The 23,472-nt window shown below is 32.1% G+C and overlaps 1 protein-coding gene across 2 annotated transcripts in view; it reads right to left on the bottom strand.

Moving 5' to 3' along the window:
- The window catches only part of LOC145285923 (guanylate cyclase 32E-like), a 1,316,276-nt gene that overhangs the window by 335,355 nt on the left and 957,449 nt on the right, over positions 1-23,472 (bottom strand). For both annotated transcript variants that reach the window (XM_080134424.1, XM_080134425.1), the window contains exon 8: positions 1,733-1,811. In XM_080134424.1, coding sequence (XP_079990550.1) covers positions 1,733-1,811 — 79 coding nt within the window. The remainder of the gene's footprint in view (positions 1-1,732; positions 1,812-23,472) is intronic.

The raw sequence follows: 23,472 nt of genomic DNA, 5'->3' as shown, positions 1-23,472 counted from the left end.
CAGAATAGTATAGAGGATAGTAATTAAAGTTGTATATTTGGTTAATTCTGAATAATGTTACTATATTGGGTGTTATTTTCATGGTATTTGAACTGATATAATATCAGACATTTCTTTAGATGCGCCTTGTCCAAGGCGGGAACTTTAAATACCCATTGTGTAACGAACATAATTCTAATTAATAATGAGTTCCAATTGACAGCTATCTGGAAGTGGAGAGCTCAATCCATTATCCTAGCGATATTAAGTATATCATTACAAATAACTTACGAATTAATCTTACACAAGGAGTGACAGATACTTTAACGGATTAATGTGCTGAGTTCGATTCGTAATTAGTTGCAGATTCCAGATTTTGTCAAAATGCATTTAAAAGAAGATCGGATGTTACATCGGCTGAAATGTTGTATCAACTGCCTCCAATATGAGAACAGTGCCTCGATTAATTAAAACGAGTGATACACGTGGAAGTTCCACAGCGGCATTTTCGGATGTAATATATTGCCTGTGGGCATTTTGTGAACATTCAACGTGAATGAATACCGTGCCCTGTTATTATAGCCATTCTGTCAAAAATGTAAAAGTATTTATCTAAGTAATCTAGTCGATGTCGTTTCAAAATATATCTCATTACGGTTTATCTCCAATATCCTTATTGAATTCTTTGATATATTTCCATTGTACGAACAGAAACCCCACGATATATTTATACTATCTTTAAACGAAGCAGGTACTACCCTTGGACTTTAGCCAACAGACCAAGAAGGTATACTTTAACTTAATGTACGGCCCAAAAGCCACATCTTTCTTATTTTAATCTCCTTGTTTTACATTTCGTCTTCAGGAATTGGGGAATCCTATTTATTGAGAAAAAAGATAGAAAGTGATAACATACACGCCAAACATTCACAAGAAACACTCGTCTCTGCAACCACTATCAATAATCCCCCCCCACTCTTTATCTCTGCCTAAACCTAAACGTAGATTCCATGAACAAAGCTTCTTTCTTCGAACTGTACGCCTATGGAATTGTCTTCCGTTTTCCTGCTTTCCAGCGGACTACAATATGTTTGTCTTCAAGTCCAACGTAAACAAGTTCTTGATGAGCCGCTCCACTTAAGTTAACAAATTTTCTGAATATCCATTACTAGCGATTACCATATTGTCCAATTGATTACTGTGCACTCTTTAACACTTATCCTCGAGTGGTCTCTGAACCTTGATAAACGGTTATGCCTATCTACAAAACTCCTAAAAAACGTCGAACATTATATTAGGGTATCTATATACTAAGAATTCAATGTTTCTCGTGCGTTATCACCTTCTCTTCTTCTCCTTAATTAATAGGATCTTCCGCCCGAATAATTTATAATCTGAAAACTTTGACACACGTACGTACATACGTTAAAAGTACTACGTTATAGATAATACAAAGTCCACCAGGACATTAAATAGATTGAAATTATGATTAAACAAAAACATTAACGACCTTTTTATTGGAAACACACAGTAGAACATTATAAGTAATGTTTTCTTTTCGAAACAGTACAAGTTGTTTGTGTTCGAGAAGATTTCGAAGTAGGAAAAAACTGGTTAAAATGTAGAAAGTAAAAACCGAAATAACAAATATGGCGCGCAGAAGTCTTCGATAACAACAAAAAAACAAGAATAAATAAAACCGTTGAATACGACTGGAGTAACAAACAAAACGTAATACAAAGGGTTCTCTTACTTATACAGGATGATTCCAATAACATTAGCCAAGATGAATGTGCCGCCAAGAGCCCCAAGCACAATGGAGAGTGTGTTGTCTGGCAAAAGAAAGAAGAAAAAAAATAACGTATATACGCATATATAAACATAGAAACATCGAATATTTTAAATTAAATTATTTTTGTCGAATTACGATTCAACTGCTTTCTCTTGCTAGTTTATTTATTTATTTCTTCGTGAAATTTACGTGTTGTTGTTTTATGGTTATTTTGCGAGATTACTTTGTCGATATTTATCTCAGATTATGATGATGATGATGATGATGATGATGATGATGATCCTCATCATCATCATCATCATCATCATCCCCACCACCACAATCACAATCATCGCCATCATCACCATCGTCATCATTGTCGCCGTCACGTTAAAGTCGTCGTTTCTGTGGTTGTCATTGGCATCGTTATAGTTATCACCATCATCGCCAAAATAGCCATTATGATAAAAACTTCTTTCTTATAACTGCACACTTGTGAAACTTTATTCCGTTTCCCTGCTTTTCAGTTGATTACCGTATGGTTGTCTTAAAGTCCAACGTAAACAAATTCTTGATGAACCGTCCTCCTTTAGTAATCAAATTTACCAAATTTCCATTACTAACGTAAAAAAAAATATCATCGTCGTCATCATCATTTTCATCACCGTCATCGTTATCATCAATTGACGTTTCCAGAATGAATATTGGCCACCATGGTCGATATTGTATTCCTGGTTGAGTCGTGATGCATACTAAAAGGCCATTAGCTGCACGAGGTCATAACAATTAATACGACGGATGCGATTAATTAAGACCAGCACGGTTACTGGCATTGTGTCTTTTCAGTATTTTATCGAATTACTGCTTATCAGCTTACACTTTCTGTTTTATTTGTTTGCTGCTTTTAGTGAGATACACCTTTTTTGTTATTTTACAATATTTCTTTGTCGATATTTATCTCAGACCGTCATCATCATCATCAGCAGCAGCAACGACATCATCAGCATAATCACGATCACCATTATCACCACCATCATCATTATTACAATCATCACCATTACTGTCACCGTCGTCACATAATTATCATCATGACCATCATCATCATCATCGTCATCATCATTATCATTCTTTTTTGTTTTCACATGAATATTGGCCACCCTTTTTTATATTAACAAAAACGACCTTGTGTTTAACTTTGGAATACAAGTCAATAGGAGGTGCCGTTTATCAAAATGTGAAAGATCTACTTTTAAAAAGTTTCCTCGTTTACGTTATTCGCCATGTTAACATATAATGTGTCTATTTTTATGTTGTATATACGGTTTATTCCATATATTTATAGACAAAGTGTTATGCATGTACTTTTAAATCATAAATATTGTCATGTTAGTGAACACTATTTGGAAGGGGTTTTTTTCTTACTTTTTTTTGGTTTATTTTATGAACGTCGACTCATTATTTATGATTTATTTATGATAACCAAACGTTAAAAAAAACATCTTTGCGATAATAGCAGCTCAGTTTGCTTCCTTATTTCTCTGACTTTTAGTCAATTTACGTTAAATATATTAAATAGATTTGGACATTACGCATAACTATCTCATCAAAGATCTCAACTTTCAGCATAGAATGTACATTAACCAAAAAAAAAACACAAATCAGTGTGAAATATATCAGTATTCATTGCTTTGGATTTTACAACTCTCTCTCTCTCTCTCTTTCTTTCTCTCTCTCTCTCTGTATTTCTAGTCATTTAACCATGGAATGTATTTTTATACAATCATTAGAGATTTAATTTTACTCTATAATTGCTTGTATTTATTTTGCAGAAATATTTCCTCCGATATACGTTGAAAAACCATGGATTAAAGATATTGTTTTAAATCTTTTGTATCCTTTGACAACATGTAAATTTACACAATTTAATTCAATATATATATATATATATATATATATATATATATATATATATATATTTTATTGCATTTTCACCCCAAACAAGGCAAATTGCCACTTTGGTGTAGGGGGCTACTATCAGGGGAAACAACTACTGGGGTACTATGTAGGGATTTGGGCAGCAAGGTGTCGGTTCACGTTACACTTGAACTTCTGCACGTCAGTACTGTTGGGGAAGCAGGGACCTGGGATGGAATTCCAGAGTCTTGCGGTTCTGGGGAAGAAACTATTGGAGTAAAAAGATCTTTTACATCTAGGGATCTCTACAGTGGGGGTGGGATCTAGTAGCCTGTCGGGTTTGTCGAGGGTGCTCGCGTCGTGGGGGCACAAGTGATTGCAGTTCGGCAGAGCATTCACCACTAAAATACTTGTAGAAAAGGCAGAGGGATGCAACATTTCGTCGATGGGACAGAGGCTGAAGCTTAGATGCCAGTTCAGGGCCTATCAGGTTTGCGACTCTCTTTTGAACCTTGTCAAGGAGCGAGAGACTAGTAGCAGATGCACCAGCCCAGATGTGGCAGCAATACTCCATACATGGGCGAATGGTGGCCTTATAGAGGTACAGGATACTTTCGGGTGTTAGTAGTTTTCTAGCACGGTAGAGAGAGCCTACCTTTCTTGCAGCGGCCCTGGCAATGCCTTCAATGTAATTGTTCCAACTCATGTTTCCTGTGAACGTTAGGCCAAGGAGTTTGAAAGATGGACTCTCAGATAAAGAGTCGTTGGCCATTGCTATGGGTGGTAGAGAGGGTTTCTTGTAATTATTGAATGAAACTAGTTTAGTCTTGGCAGCATTGAACGCGACCAACCACTTTTGTCCCCATTCCACTACAGATTGGAGGTCTTCCTCTAGTGTTTCTGCCATTTCTTTAGAAATGTGTTCATTCGTCTTCCTGTCGTGTCTGCCATAGAGTGTAGCGTCATCAGCATATATACCCATCTCAGAGGCAATGTTGTCGGGGAGGTCATTTATGAATATCAGGAACAATAGAGGTCCAAGGATAGAACCCTGGGGCACTCCCGCATTTATATCATATTGTTTAGATGTGCGACCGTCGAGGACTACCTGGATTTTTCTCTTATCTAAGAAGGATTTAATTATGTTAAGTATTCTACCAGTGATACCGTATGATCTGATTTTACTGAGGAGACCCTCATGCCATACCCTGTCAAAAGCCTTAGATATATCTAGAGCTACCGCTCTGCCTTCCTCCGCTTTGTCCAGTGAATGGTATATACGTTCAGAGATCACAGTGAGGATGTCTGCTGTGGAACGGGCTTGTCTAAATCCATATTGTTTGTCAGTCAGTAGTTTAGCATCTGTAAGATGATGGACTAGAGAATGGTTAATTATGGTCTCAAATATTTTGGCAAAAAGTGGGAGGAGGCTAATGGGGCGATAATTTGATGGGTCTGTCCTTTCGCCAGAATTCTTGAATACTGGTACAACAGAAGCAGTTTTCCAACAGCCCGGGAAGCAAGCTTCATTAAGACATTTGTTGTAGAGTTTGGAGAGAACTGGAGCTACTTCGGCTGAGCACTTTTTTAATAGCACAGCTGGGATAAGATCGGGTCCACATGCTTTTGAGGTGTCAAGGTTTTTTATGATAGCATGCACCTGAGCATATATATATATATATATATATATATATCACCATCATATATATATATATCACCATCATCATATATATGATCGATTATCTCATCGAAGACTATGAATGAGTGTTCAGTATGCACTCTTCAGCGGCTCCTATACTCTGTGACACCACATGCATAATTGATGTTGAACTTGCATATATTTGTCGATCAAAGATGCCTTCTCGAGTGAACAGATAAGTCTGCTTTGCTACATGCTTTGAAACCACAGTTGCATACATATTAATTTTTTGGTGGATTTTTCAGGTGTTTTGCCTCTATATTTGCACGAAGGGCGTCCCTGTGAGGAAGGCGGTTATGTTCAAATTCTCTGGTCTCTAGAAAACACATCTTTCTCCATTCTCTGCGTTCCCCTGCTGCATCTTCCACAACGTTTCAGGTTGCCTTTTTGTTTATCTTTGTAACGAAGCAGGGGACACCCTATTGGACGGCAAGGATTTGTCAGTTTCCTATGAAATAGTTGAATAGGAACTCTTTAGTCATGCATTCTCAACAGAATAACGCGACCACCGCATTAGGATTTTGATAAAAAATAATTCAATATCATTGATTTTACATCTCTCCAGTAATTAACTATTTTGAACACAATCCTGCCATCCAACATTCCAAACAGAACGCAGACATCTCATATGGAAGGAATCAAGCTGATCCATATGGTTGTGATACAAGGTCCACGTTTAGGCACCATACAACAATATAACTAATGACATGCTTATGCGCAAAAAGAAAAGAACACACACACCCACCCACACAAATATGCTTTATTTTTTTATATATCTGTATTTTCACTTCAAACTACGCACCGTTCTACTTTAATCTAATGGACATAATTTGTAGAGATACTATGTAGGGAGTTGAGAGGTAAGATGCTTGCTTATATTACACTTTAACATTTACATATGGATTTGTGGGTGAAGCTTCAAGAAGAATGGCTTAAAATTAGTATCGAGGATTGTCAAGAACTTATTCGTTCTTGTAGTCGAAGACGGGCAGCTGTCATTGATAGCAAGGGCTAAATTACTAAATATTAATTGTACATGTATTTTTATTGTTTTTTGGCTGTTTACATTGTTTTTTTTTAAACTTTTGTCCTTTAGTTTTGGACGTTCCTATTTTGTAAAAAGAATAATTGTTATAATTCTTTTTCTTTCCTTTGCAAATGATTCAAATTTTAGTATGTTATTATGGATGATAACGATTATCAGTTGTCAAAGTTTCAGCTTTTCACAGTGGTTATTTCTAAAAAATATTAGGTTTTAAAATTTTGTCAGTAAGTTGTGGACACTACTATATATATATATATATATATATATATATATATATATATATATTGTTGAAATTGAATGTCTCAGCCAATATTAGGAATATGTAGTTATTTCTTTATTATGTTTCTTATATTATATTTTATGATGTTTTTGTTTATTTGCATCCTATGTAGCGATGTTTTATAAGTTGTATAGTTCTGAAAATATTAACATGATTCATCATCCAACACAAAATCATTATATTTTGTTGCAGAGCTAATTCTAAAGACAAATTCCCAATTTTTTTTCAAGATATGTTTCATATGTAAAATTCCAGATCTATGGCTGTTATTTTAGTCAAGTTGATATTGCTTTATCTTTAAGATTTTACTCTGAAATATAATCAGTTTTATAGGGTCCAGTGACAATTCTGCTTAGTCAATTCTTAAACAATTTTTTCAATGCTTCAAGCAACATTGACTCATACATGTTAGAATATTACGATACTGAGTTTAAATTAAATTCATGTAGTTCATCAGTTTCCCAAAAAAAGCGTTTCAGTGATATATAGCTGTGTGCTTTAAACGTTGTTTGTTGAACACATTCCGGGAGCACGTGGATTTAATGTATAAGAAATATTCCAAGAACAGATGAAATCGAAAAACGTTCTAAGTAAAGATGAATACAAGAAACGTACCAAGAACAGATGAGAAGAAACGTTCAAAGAACAGGAATATTTTAAGTCGCTTTTAAAGTTGTGTAGATGCAAATGTGCCTAAGTGATTCTTGTGGTCGTATGTAATATTGTTTTGGATAAATCAATTTGAAAACATTTTTAAAACTTTCGAAATGCTTTCAATATGATTCTAGCCTGTTTTATAAAGGAATTTAAATTGTCGAAAATCCAGTATGTTATTGTTATATGTTATTGCTATATATGAGATGAATGACATATTTTTATGATTTAAGGTTCAAAGGAACAACTACATCAATAATTGTAATACACCTTACAAAAACCGCTTTTTCACAGGTGGTGAATTTCAAAAGTTTAATCTGGATGTAGGCACATTTCAGACGAAAGATATGCATTTAAATTAAATTATAAACTTATAAAAATACCTCAGAAACGTATGGAATGTTTCAAACTGCATTTGGACCATCCTGCATGAATCCAGCATGAGGTTTTGTGTGGCACAGAAGATTCAAGAAAAGCAGGGAGTCCCTGAGTGGTAATGAGAGGTTTGTGAAGATCAACTAATCAGAAAACCAGAGTTGATTGTCCAAACAAGAAAAATCATGGATAAAAGGACAGTTGTGTGTTTATAGGAACAATTAGTTTACAATGTGATGTCAATATGGGAACTGTACAACAGAATTATTCGCGAGGAACTGAAGATACGGAAGATTTGAGCGAAGTTTTTCGCAATGCTGCTTCATCTATGTCACACAATATTTTACCAAAATGGACATCAATACACCCTCCATATAGTAGGACCCTGTCTCCCTTGAACTTTTAATTATTCCCTAAGTTCAAGGAAAACTTTTTAGGCTATTGTAATGAGACAATTAGGAATATGATATGGGCTGTGGCGAGGGTCATTAACACACTCACAGAGTAGAAGTCCGATTGGGGCCTTCCGGAATTTGTTGGAATAAATGCATTGCAGCCGAAGGAGATCACTTTGAGGAGGACCAGCTTTTCATATGTGTACTATCAACAAAAGTGTCCACACCGAAAAAAGACGTTGTATAAAATTTGGAGTAAAATTTATTATTTCAGGTTAACATTTTACTATGAAACCCCGACACGGCGTCCGATTAACTTTATGCAGTGCCTCTTTCATGAAATGAATTGTGTAATATAATTTAACTACACCGTTATTGACAAAGATGAGTGGAAATAAAACATTAATTTTGGCCTAATGCAACCTTAGTTATAGTGTGGTTTCTATTGATAGTTTTTAATAACGTGCTGTATATTTATGTGGATGCCTCAATGACCAAGGAGAGTTTTTCTCCTATTTTTCATACATGTTATCAGGCTATATTCCCAGTTAGATTCTTAATTTTATGAAATATGTGTTGTTAATTACAACATATAATATATAAATATCAGCAGTCTGTGGGCAGGTGTATATCCAGTCAAAATTAAAAACTACAAAACAAAAAAACATAATGTTTCTATATTGTTGATCAATGTTGGCCGGAATAATTAATATCTAAAATGAAAAGAAATAATGTTTATTTCTGCTGGTCAAATTCGCTGGGTTTCTTCAAGAAGGATTTTTTTCTGATATTTCCATATATGTATTGCATGATTAAAAGGGGAAAGAGTCGCATTATTATTCTCATAATATTAACATAAAAGTTGAGAGAACCTAACAGGACTGGTGGGTGTTAGGAAATGAAAAAAAGGATGAAGAGAGAACAATATAGAGACTGATTGGGATAGTTAATATGATAGAGGTTTTAATATGAAATGTTGCACGCACTTTTTTTTAACCTCATATATTTTGTTTTAAATGCCCTTGCTACGCCAGGTAGCCCAGCTAGGTTCTAAATAAAACTTACTCCGTATTTGTCGCTATTTCTGATCGTCACTCAATAGCTGACGCGCAGTTCTCTTTGCCGATATTTGTTGCTGGTCAGCGGCTAATTAAAATCAGACTTATTCTGGGAATTTTCTCTCTTAAAGTCAGACACAAATAAATCCGCTAAGCACCATGTCAATTGAGCAATCAGTGGTTTATTTATACCAAGGCTGTGTTATTGCATTATGGATTGACAATTTTATATGACTGGTTTATATTTTAACATATATAATCGCTCAATGTCATGTGGGAACACAGTTGGAACGGTAAAATCGATTACATTATATCTTTTTGTAAGTCATATTAAGTATTCAGCTAATGAACGATCGGTAATTTAAGAAAATTATTATTAAAAAGAGGGGCATTTGTTTTACTATGACGTAATTTGCACTTTTCTAGTACTTTTTATCCGTTCCCTGACCATGTTACGTAATAAAGATGCTATGTCAATGGCGATTAAGTTAGTTAATGTGAATTAGGCATAGGATCACAGTGAGACTATAATACGCAAATTCTTTAAAATTAGATTATTCCCAGGGTTGAATGAAATATGGTTTAAGTAAAGTTGAGGCAGGAGAAAGACGTCAAAAACCGTAAACACACAGAAAAGAACAGTGCGGGAAGATGTGCAGACAAGACACCGCCAATAATGTAGAAAACCTATAATCTAAGGTGAATCCTCCTTCGATATCTGTCCGTTTGCGTCACTCATTTTTTAAGTTAGGAAGTTAATATTAAATTGATAATATCTAGCTCGGATAACTTTAGTCTATATCCCATAAGTACATTCTCGACTAATACAAATCTAAAAGTTCAGCTACCGTATCTGAGTATAATTTTCTTTAAAAAAAAGCGAAAAGCGTGTTAAATACTTGCGAATACAAAAATTAGTATGGGTGTATAAATAACTGTTTTTTTTAATATTTGCTATTTATGAGACTGCAACTTTATATTTGTAGTCATCTCACTTTGTGAATTATCTTATAACATATTGTGTTCTGGAGTCTAGTGATTCATTTATCCTGCCAGCCTTCGATGAGAAAGAAAAAACACGATTTTGAGCTTACAATAGTGCGTTATAGTCTGATTGAAATTTTTGTATCATCTTCCAAATATATATATATATATATATATATATATATATGAATATATATATATATATGTATATGTATATATATAATAAATATATATGTATATGTATATGCACGTGATATTTTTATAAAATCAGGACAACAAAAAAATGAAAATAAGGGCAGCAAGTTGTATATTTTCATATTCATACAACTGTTTCGTGACTGTACATAACTTGGTGCTTTCATTTTTTTTTACACAGAGGTCACCACTTATCAAGGCCCGCAGGTCACTCAGATATAAGGGTTATTGCCTGTACAGTAATCAATGAGATAGTATGAGATTACTTTCGTAGGGCGTATTCCGATTCCTGCTGTACCTGTTCATTTAAACCTGATATCATAAACAATGTGGCAGTAATTACATCATATGTATATCAATAATATATGGAATTTTCGAGATTTCCCAATACTTTTAAATGCCACAAAATGTCTGGAAAATTATTGAAGGCATCTGGCATATTGTGTCATCGGTTTAAAGTCAGTTGGGGCTCGGGAAAAAAAGAACGTCTGCTACACGCTTATACGATGTAAATTCCAAGAATTCTGTGCAGTTTTCATGATAAAGTTAAAGCACACAGGTGTCAATCTGTCCGCAATAGAAAAAAAGTTATAAGGAAGAGGAGATCACCCCTACACAAGACACAAAATTCAGGTATAAGATAGATCAACTATACATAGGAGAGCAGGCTTGACATATAAAAAACTAACTAAACGTAAGAGAAATAGGGATAAAAGAGTAGACACATTATATTGGAAAAGGAAAGACCAGTACAAAGAGAAGACAATACGCAAAATAAAATATTAACGCATTCAAAATGAAAATTATTTGCACAAGTTCGAAGCGAGTTTAAGATTTCAATATAACCCACTGCAATCTATTTGTGGTTGAATGTTTAAACATGGAACAGGTGACTCTTTGATAAATTCTGGCGTGGCAGACGTAGAATAGAAGTAAACAGCGCTTTATCATTACTGGCGCTGTTCTATTATAGATATGATGTGTCTTAGATGCCTACCCGTTTTTAATATATGTGTATATTTTGAAAGAGCTGAGTTAGTATTCATATATATACATATATATATATATATATATATATAGTTTAGTAGAAATGGTAATTAATAAAAACCTGAAGAAATTGCTCAATACTATTGTAGAGCAAATATGCGTTTTATTTTTTATTGCCGTTTTTTTCTGTTCAGATACATTTTTGTTTCAGCTACGCGACCGTTTTTTTTTTGCCGTTATGTAGCCTCCTCAGACTTTACAGAAAAGTTCATTTCACCATAAACGAACTTTTCTGTAAAGTCTGAGGAGGCTACATAACAGCCAAAAACGGTCGCGTAGCTGAAACAAACATGTAACTGAATAGAAAAAAAAAACGGGAATAAAAAATAAAACGTATATATATATATATATATATATATATATATATATATATATATATATATATATATATATATACACTCGCGAGCAAAAAAGGGATGCAAAAATGTTATACTATTTATTGCACTAAAGGCTATATTGAACAAAGAACAATTGCACAAAAAATCTCAAACAAGACTAATAAAACAGAAAAAAGACATTTATTTTAATAAATGCTTAGGATAGGATCGCAGTCCCTTTTGATGTCTATAAAAGATCAACCCGTTTAGACATGCTCTCAACTAAAGTGGGACACTTTAAAGAGGAGATACTATTCCATTCTCTTTGCACAGCTTCCCACAGTTTTCCATAATTCGGAAATGTTCTACAGTCAATGCACGAGATATAATGAACCAAATATTCTCGATTGGGTTTAAATCGGGGCTTTAACCTGGCCAAAATCTCGCATTAACTGAATGATCATAAAAAAAAAAACTCATTTTGGTGACTTTAGCAGTGTGTGCAGGCGCATTATCGTGTTGAAAAATAATATTCTGAGATATTCCTAGCTTCTGGATACTTTGTAACAGTCATGTTTCTAATATTCGAATGCATTGGTTTGCATTGATTGACTTCCCACATCTATTAAGTTCCCCAACTCCTGCCGTAGTAAAAGTTCCCCATACCATTATCTCTCAATTCCCGTATTTAACCGTCGTTTTTATGCAACTTGGAGAACATTTTTCTCCAGTTCTTCGATTGCACCATTCGTGAGCATCAATAACAAGGCAAAATCTTGATTCATCTGACCAGAAAAGATTCCTGAACCAGTCTGTATCTTTTTTGTCATAATACGAGAAAAATCTCTTTCTATGGTTGATGTTCTTCTTAGATAAAAATAATTCTTTGCACACCTTTTAGAAAGAAAATCCTATTTCGTTAATTCGCCTAGATATTGTGTATCTAAAAAGAGAATTTCCAGCCCCTGTTTTTAATTCTTTGCTATGGTCAACATAAGTTTTCTTTAAATCCTTTAAAACAGTTAATTTAAGCATGTGATCGTCCTTGAAAGTGAATGCTCTAGGGAGACCAGATCTAGATTTCCGTTTTACCACGCGTTCGACTTCGAACATTTAACCAATTCGCTTCACTACAGAAAGATATGTTTTCACTTTTTCTTTTCTTAAAATATCCAAAATCTGCTTTTGGACTGCTTTTATCCTGCAATTCGGTTTTTTATATCCTCGCCAAGATGCGGTCCTACCATTGTTATTATAATTTTTTCTACTTATTATTATATGCTATAATAATAATGAGCATCAAAATAGAAATTTTCAGTTAAAATTAACAAAAATTCATGGACAAATATTGAAAAATCGATTTCTTCCTTCTTTGACTCTTAGTCCATTTTTTTGCTCATGATTGTAAGTGGCCTGGCAAGCTCACTGGAGTAAAAACCAAGCAAAAAAAGCAAAAGTCATCTTAACGCAGCAAAACTGAAGCTGGCCTGCAGGACACTATTTATACAAAAGTAGGCAAATTTAGGCATATTTTATTGGTTTGAAAATATAGGTTCTTTTTACCAATGGTCATAAAATTCTAGCCACAGTATATATATATATATATATATATATATATATATATATATATATATATACATATATATATATATATATATATATACAAGAGAGAGAGATAGAAAGGAAGAAAGAGAGAGAGAGAGTTAAGAAGAGAGAAAAGGGAGAGAGTGAAGAAAGATCCACCTTTTTTGCTACTTTTATAAAATTCAAATCCCAGGAGCTATTGATCATAAATTAACAAATGTAAGCCCGTTGGAAAGTAAATGACCTGACTTATGTAGTAGGCTATGTGACATTTGCCCTTGTGGTTGCACATTAAGGGGGATCATCCTCATATAAAGCTTATGTTTGGCACATTTTTCAGCCATAAAATCATAGTTATTTGCTTTTATAGTATTGCATATTGATAAAAAAATTACCGAATATTTCCCCGAAACCACTGGTCTTGATGGAGGAGAGAGACTCAAAGTTGCTGTTATATATATATATATATATATATATATATATATATATATATATATATATATATATATATATGTATATATATATATATATATATATGCACCTATATTTCATTATAAAATTCACAAATATAGATATTATAAAAATCTGAAGTATCAAATGCATTACATATATCAACTCTGGTTTTTAAAACAATGTATTCCGCGCCATTAATTTATTGCTATGACTTAAATACGAACACTATTAGATGTTTCAACCAATTCTAAACAATTGTATCCGTATCCTTGATTCTTTTTACAATTTCCTCTTTACAGCATCATTTACATTCTCAACCTCATCATCAATATTATCAGCATAGTAACCATCACTATAGAAATACTATTTAAAAATGTAGTTTAACAAACGCATAAAACAATGAATGTTTGTAATTACCTAAACGGATCCCTCCTGAAAATATCCAATCCAATAAAATGCTTCAAAGTCCCAAGGAACGTTATAAGATTAAGTTATTAAAATCAAGTTATTATGAGTCTACGAAATTAGTGCACCTTGTCTCAACCCGCAGTGAACTTGGACAGATTTCATTTTACTTCCAATAAATCGACTATTCCAAGCGTCTTCAGTCTATTCAAGTCAGAATACATTCATGATAACCAATAAAATTCCAATAATCAGTAAGTTTTAAAAAAAGAAGTTATTTATGTGTTCATGTGCATGCTTATGTAAATATATGGCAGTGTCGACAGTTCGTTGGTAATTGTAGCCGCTGTGGCACAGAATGCCATGTTCGTATCTTAACTGCAGAAATGTCATCCCGAAGATAATTAAAAACACTCTTTAATCTAACTTCTTTTTACATAATAAAATGTTGCATAATTTTAAACGTATGATAGGGCTTCAAGAACACTATAATATAACGCTATTGATGTTTGTGATTTTCTGAGCCGAGGCTTGATTATTTGTATACTTTTTAATCTTCGGACTATTGTAATCATCTTGATTGCTTTTTTTTTACCACATGTTGGTTGATGGAATCCTCGACCTTTTTCAGATGTATCTCGATACAGTGGATAATGTGCTTAATACAATTCCGTTTTTAAGTTACACTCTTCTAGAGGTTGAGGGTCCAATACTCAGTGAGAGCGACACTCAATATACAAGTTCGAATTATTCGCGGTTGGCGAAACAAAAGTATGGTAACACTTTGGCTTTAAATTAAAGTTGCATTTCAAATTCCGTGACGATTCCCGAGTTCGACAGAAAGATTCTCGAGTTCGAAAAGATACAGCTAAAAATTGCCTTAGGTTACATCGAACACAACGGCTTGAAAAAAAAAACTCAAAATAAATGTCTTTCTATACTCCCACCTTGTCAGAATTTCACCAAAAACACTCGGCTATCTGAAACCATTATCAATAATTTCCTCCACTCTTTATATGTGCCCAAAGTTTGTTTCTTGGAACTGCACACCCGTGGAACTCTTTTCCGTTTTCCTGATTTCCAACTGACTATAATAGGTCGTCTTCAAGTTCAACGTAAACAGATTCTTGAGGAGCCTCCCCTTTAGTAATCCCATTGACCAAATTTCCACTACTAACTGTTACGCTGTTACTAGTATATTGTTCTATTGACTACCATATACTCATTAACCGTTATCATCGAGTGGCCTCAGAGCCTTGATAAGTTGTGATCCCTTTGTAAAGAAAATATAAAAACAGTAGTCAGAAGAACTCGAATAATAATAATAATAATAATAATAATAATAATAATAATAATAATAATAATAATAATAACAACACGCATGGGTGCCCGGCGTTGCCCGGGTGTTTGGAGGTGTATGCTGAGCAAAAAAAAAAAAAAAAAACGTCATTTTTTTTAAACTTTGGCCCCTATTATGACCCCTTAAAATTTATTGTTTTGCGCTCAAATTGAGTTATTAAGTTATATCCATGTCCAAGGAACCTATATCTAAAATTTCAAGTGTTTAGCCCGAGAATTGTTGGAGGAGTTTGGTAGAGTTCTCAAAGATCAAATCGTTCAATTTTGACCCCGTAACAGCCAAATTTCTGACTGAAAACCGATCACATCGACTTTCCCAAATCGCAGTACTCTGTATATCAAATTTCGAGTCTGTAGACTGAAAATTAACAGAGTTAATCCGAAGGAAAATGTACACAGATACAGACACACAGATACGTTCACTTTTATAGATATACTAGCATGGGTGCCCAGAGTTGCCCGGGTGTTTGGAGGAGTATGCTTCGCAAAAAAAACAAAACAAAAGAAAACAAAACAAAAAAAAAATAAGTTTAATTTTTTAAAATGTGATCCTTATTATGACCCCTTAAAATTGATTGTTTTGGGCTCAAGTCCAGTTAATAAGTTAGATACATGTCCAAGGAGCGTATATCTAAAATTTCAAGTGTTTAGACTCCAAATTATCGGAGGAGTTTGGTAGAGTTCTCAAAGGTCGAATCGTTGAACTTTGACCCCTTAATCGCCAATTTTTTGGCCGAAAACCGATCACTTCGATGTTCCCAAATTTCAGTACCCTGTATATCAAATTTTGAGTCTGTAGATTAAAAATTGACAGAGTTATTGCGTAGGGAAATGTACACAGGCACACTGACACGTTCACTTTTATAGATAGATTATCATTTAAGCCCGGCGTTGCCCGGGTGTTTGAATGTGTACGTTGAACAAAAAAAAAGTGGCAGTAGGAAGACAGGCTCGAACGCGTAGCGCAAGGGCGGAAAAGAACGGGGTAAAACCTAACGTGTATGCTGTTACGACCACCGCCAAACCGGAACCGATATTTTTTTTTAATTAAGGCTAGACAATCGAAAATTTCAAAAATATCGTCGAAAAAAGTGCCCCCCCCCGTAGAAAAGTTTCTAGTTGACGGCGAAAATTATAATATTTTTAGCCAATTTTTCGATATTTGTCGTATGAAAGGTCGAAATTTAAAACGATACTCATCTTGGTAAAATCCGTCGCCTCTATTGAAAGTTTAAGGCAGACATGCAAACAGACATACACACATACATTTATATATTAATAACTAAAAATTTTCGATCCAAACTGATGAAAAAGCTGCCCTATCTCTGAATACCCTTTATGTAAAATTTCAAATATTTAGACCAGAAATTGTCTGAGTAACTTGGAAGAGACGGCAGAGGTAATTTTTTTAAAAACTTTGACCCCTATTATGACCCTTTAAAATTTATTGTTTTGGGTTCAAATTAAGTTATTAAGTGAGATCCATGTTCAAGTGCGTAGACCAAAAATTGTCGAAGGAGTTTGGTAGAATTCTCCAAGGTCAAATCGTTTTACTTTGGCCCCTTAATCGCTAAATTTCTGGCTGAAAACCGATCACATCGATTTTCCCAAATCTCATTAACCTGTATATCAAATTTCCAGTCTGTAGAGGGAAAATTGGCAGAGTTATTGTCGTAGGGAAATGTACATAGACACACAGATACATAGTAATAATAAGATTGACAAGACAATTTCTCTTAAAATCTTACAAAAAAGGCTTGCTTGTTGGGAACAGCAAAAGTGTTAAGGTATAGCTTGAATATTTAAAAAAAAAAAAAAGAAAAAAAGAAATTAAAAAAAAACCATAAAGTTAAAATAGTTATGGAACGATAAAAATATATCAACACCTCGAACTCTATGACGGTCAAGGTGAATTCCATTGTGATTGAAAAGCTTGGGAACATGACAAAAAAGGCCACCATAAATGGCTTAACCAGATTGACAAGACAATTTCTTTTACGATTTTGCAAAAAGGCTTGCCCGTTGGAAACGACGATGGTATTAATACAGCGTGAATGTCTAAATTCAAAGAAATCCAACTAAAAACATCTAAAGGTCGAGACTACTATAATACTAATAACAACAACAACAACAATAATAATAATAATATGAATAATAATAATAATAATAATATGAATAATAATATGAATAATGAACCTTATATTAGTGCATTCTGCTGTTCTAAATATATACATATAGATTCTTCGACTACCCGTGTAAATTAGTAAATGATGAGTCATTCAAAATGTACGGTTTTAGTTAATTAATATTTATTTTCATGGAATAATTAATTAATTAAATAAGCGATGGTCAACATATTTTTAGTCAGAAAGAATTAGCAATACATATAGGGGGGAGGTTATGACGGTAACTTCTATTCCTAAGATTACAAAATTTATGTTCGAATACCAATCAATGATGTACCAATTTTCGTTTAAATATTACGCACACATTCTTCACAGTGAGTCCTTCTACCGTGTAGATGGATGACACAACAGATCACGTAACACAAGTTCCAATATTCAGCCGATATTTACATCCGTTAGGAGAAAACAATTTACAGCACACTGTGTCGGTTATTTCTCTCATTGTAGCATCGGTCAACACGATCTCAAGACGAAACAGATGATTTCTGAATCAGATTTCATGTCGTGAAGGGAATCGAAAAAAAAAGACAAGTACGTGAACACCTAAGACTTACAACCTGATTATACCCGTAACCAATTTCGCTCTTTTTTTTTATTTTACTATGGATTTCTTGACTAATAATCATAACTTTCTAAGTGTTCAAATCGATGAATATTACTAAAAAGATTAGTTGTTAGTTTTCTTTTTGCATATCAGAGTACACGTTGTCTTAAACTCTAGATTTTTAAATATAGGAGGGTAATTAATTTATGCAATTATTTTATATATTATATATATTTTCTATTAAAACACTTATTTCTCTATATCTCTCTATTTGAATCTCTATCTTTTTCTTGTTCTCCTATCTCGTTTTTTTCTTCCCTAATTCTAACCCACTTTTCTCCTCCGCCGGACATACACACATGCGCACAGCACAAGTCCAAGCCACCTAATGTCGGATGCCGAACCCTGTTTGCAGATGTCCTTTACACTGCGCACCACAACAAAGTGTGTAACTACCTCTATTGGAAGTGTTGTGGAGAGATGCAGATCGACAGATCGCCGAACATAAAGGAAACAACATAACATCAAATGGACATGTGCCCGTTTTCTATGATAAAGATTTACACGCGGGTAGATATATAAAAGACAGGGTCATCAAGCAAGACATTTTCATATGGAACAAACCCGAAAAACATGCGCTCTTTATTGATGTAATTGACTCAACTGACTATGGCCTTAATAGAGTTGAACAAGATAAGATAACCAAGTATCAGGACCTCAACAATAATTTAAAGATGGCATGATCTCTGAAAGGGATAGACACTATACAGGTTGTGATAGGAGTAACTGACCTAGAATCTTAAGAAGTACCTGGAAACAATCCATGGAATATCAAGCTGTAATGAAATGCAGATTCAACCATAGAGGAAACAAGATCTATTGTAAAAAAGAGCTCACGAATATTAATCAAAATTGTAATGAAATTAGGTGTTAACTACAGGAGAGATCCCTTGATATCTTAAAAATTACCAAGTAAAATAAAAAGGGAATGATTCTCCTCTATATAATATTCTTGTAGAAACGAGTTGGCATTTCTCCAAAATTGATACATTAACACTGTAAACTGCCTCAGCTTACGAATCCTGACAGGTGTAATTCAATAGTACTTGAATGTTACAAAACGGGGAAAACGCAATAATTGTGAATAATATGTTGCTATCTGATTTATTAGGTTGCATGGATGGAGCCTCTGGCATTTTTTTTTTATTCAGGTGTTAATTGTAATTTTCTTGTTATATATCGAAAAAGGGGGTTGAGCAGGTAAGAAAGAAAAAAGGAGCCGTGGACTAAACAAGAGGTTAGATTAGCAAGTGGTGTCTCGAATTATATATAACTGAGAAGTTTATAGACAAATAAATCGAAGGACTAGATGGGTTTATGCGTTCTAGTTTAGTCAAGAATTTAGAACAGAAAGTTTTAACCAAAAGAAAACAATTAAGGCGCTTGGTGCGTCAATCTATTATGCACAAGGCGAGAAATGGCAATGAAAAGCATTTCATCCAAGACATGAAAATTGTTAAACAAAATGTTTTTACTATAGGCTTTAAAAATAAAGGTGCAAGATTCAATTTGAAATTTATTTATCTTCAAAGTGCACTTTTATAAATTTTACAAAATAAGGTATAAAAATTCAATACCTTACTTTGTAAAATGTATAAAAGTGCACTGTGAAGATAAATAAATTTGAAATTGAATCATGTACCTTTATTTTTAAAGCCTATAGTAAAAACATTTTGCTTAACAATTTTCATGCCTTGGATGAAATGCTTTTCTAATTTGTATCGTATCTTTTTAAGATTATATTTTATTGAATTTATTAGTTTGGATTTTAAAAATGAATGTGGTTTTGCTTGCATGTATTTATAAAAACTCTCCTACTCTCTATTTCAGTTTGTATTTCTTCTCACACGACAACTCATTTTTAAACCACCTCTTTGTATTATTACAGGTCTGAAAATTCTCTCTTTTTCAGTTTTTTATTTCTTCTCAAATCACAATTCTGTTTTGCAATCCCGCTTTTGTCATACATGTCTGAATATTGAGAAAATCTGATTTTTTTTTAACAAAAACTTTAAAATAACTTTTTAGGTATACATTTTGTTTAACTTCTTTCAGAAGAGTAAATCTTTACAATTTAATAAGGAACATATTTCATATAGGTTTCATTAAAATATTCAGTAGATAACGAGAAAAATAGAGATGAAAATTTCAAAAGGCCTGTATAATTGATTACGCTCAATAGTAGTCATCGCCAGCGAAAGTCTTTGTTATTGTACTTCTATTATTATTATTATGAGTATCTAAAACATTTTGTATCCTGCTCTTTCTCGCGAGGACTAATATATATATATATATATACATATATATATATATATATATATATATATATATATATATATATATATACAATATATATATATATATATATATATATACAATATATATACGATATATATATACAATATATATATATATACAGTGTATGTATATACAAGATATATATACACAATATATATATACACAATATACATACACAATATATATATACACTATATATATACAAAATATATATACATATATATATACACACAATATATATATATATACACAATATATATACACACTATATATACAATATATATATATATACAATATATATATATACACAATATATATACACAATATATATACACACTATATATATATACACACAATATATATATAAATATACACAATATATATATACACATTATATATATAAATATACACAATATATATATATAAATATACACAATATATATGTATATATAAACATACACAATATATATATATATATATAAATATACACAATATATATATATATATATATAACTAAATTTATATCTACATGAAAACTTCGAAAGCTTTATACTATCATTTTTATATAATATAGCTCAATAATAGATGAAGTTACATTCAAATAAAACAGTATAATTTATGCAAACATAACATGGCTCTACACCCAGAAATATACTTCATTGCAGCTTTAAAAAGCAGCGACATCCACGGACTGAAAATATGTTCGATCTCAACACGTACATAATGAAGAATAAAGCAAAAGTAAAAGTCTTAATAGTCATGTGATAAAAAATATGCTTTTAATGAAACCATTAAAAACTGCCGCATATTTAAGTTCAAAGCTCGTCAGTATATTGAGGCATTTAACTGTTGTTCCTGGGAGACACTTGCGCATCTCTTTTTCATGTATTTTTTAAATATACATATACGGATTACGTATGCAGAAACAAACATTCATCTCATTCAGTAATCGGAGGCCAAATAGGATACTTTTAAATGGAATGCTGACGTTTCATAACCGATTACTTAATCAAATCAATACATGTATTACATGATAATTATAATTATACAAACAATGATAATAATGATCATAATGAAAATAATTATGATAATGATAATATTAATGATAAAAATAAAGATAATCTATATATTAATACGATAGTGGAGGTGATCTTTTGTGTATCACGCTTACATCCGGGTCGTTTAATTGTCATGTTCTTCTATTACGTCTATTTCTTATCATAAATAATTTTACCAAGGATTTTTCATGAGTTTTGTTTTCGGTTTCGAATATAGCTGATGGCACTTAAATCATCTTTTTTTAGGAAAAATTTTATCAAGAATTGTTCATAAGTTATAGTTTTGGTTTCGAATATGGCCGAAGTCAAGTAATATATATATATATATATATATATATATATATATATATATATATATATATATATTGCTTGTTTATTTTTATATAAACATGGTCACATCCTGCTGCTACAAACAGCCACTTGTTTCAATCAAACAACAGATATCATCAGGCAGCGACTTGACTATTCAAATGTTCAATGAATAACTTTATTCATTAGAACTTTTGAATAGTCAAGTCGCTGCCTGATGATATCTGTTGTTTGATTGAAATAAGTGGCTATTTCTAGCAGCAGGATGTGACCATGTTTATAAAACAATAAACAAGTATTATCAGCTCTTTTTATTGAGCACCATCGAACAACCTCGTTGAGTTCATTAGTCCATTACTTTTGAATAAAAAAAACCCGAGTATATATATATATATATATATATATATATGTATGTATGTATATACATATGCATATATATATGTATATGTATATATATGCATATATATGTGTATGTATATACATATGCATATATATATGTATATATATACATACATATATATATATATGTATATGTATATATATATGAATATATATATATGCATGAATATATGCATATTTATATGTATATGTATATATGCATATATATATATGTAAATGTATATATATGCAAATATATATATATGTATATGTATATATATATATGCATATATATATGTAAATGTATATATATGCATATATATGCATATATATATGTATGTATATACATATGCATATATATATGTATATGTATATATATGCATATATATGTGTATGTATATACATATGCATATATATATGTATATATACATACAAATATATATATGTATATGTATATATATATGAATATATATATATATATGCATGTATATATGAATATATATGTATATGTATATATGCATATATATATATATGTAAATGTATATATGCAAATATATATATATGTATATGTATATATATATGCATATATATATGTAAATGTATATATGCATATATATATGCATATATATATGTATATGCATATATATATGCAGATATATATGTATATATATATGCATATACATACATATGTATATATATGCATATACATATATGTATATACATATATATATGCATATATATGTATATGTATATATGTGCATATATATATGTATATTTATATATGCATATATATGTATATGTATATATATGCATATATATGTATACGTATACATATATGCATATATATGTATATGTATATATATATGCATATATATGCATATGTATATATATATGCATGTGGATATATATATATATATATGCATATATATATATATATGAAGAATTTTTTATCACAACAGAAGCTTATCCATGAAATGCCTGAGTTCCCATCTGAAAACTAAATTACAGATGCAATCAAGGAAGTGAATATTGCGAGGGCTCCAGGGCTTGATGTTATTCCTGTGGAAGTTCTCTTACATGGAGGTGATAAGCTTGTTCATGAAATTTTTCATCTTATCACTGATG

This window comes from Euprymna scolopes, chromosome 10 (assembly GCF_053919585.1).
Source record: "Euprymna scolopes isolate OS-2025 chromosome 10, ASM5391958v1, whole genome shotgun sequence".
NCBI lineage: Eukaryota > Metazoa > Mollusca > Cephalopoda > Sepiida > Sepiolidae > Euprymna > Euprymna scolopes.
Note: the sequence above shows the minus strand (reverse complement) of the source record. Positions and strands in the feature narration are given on the sequence as shown.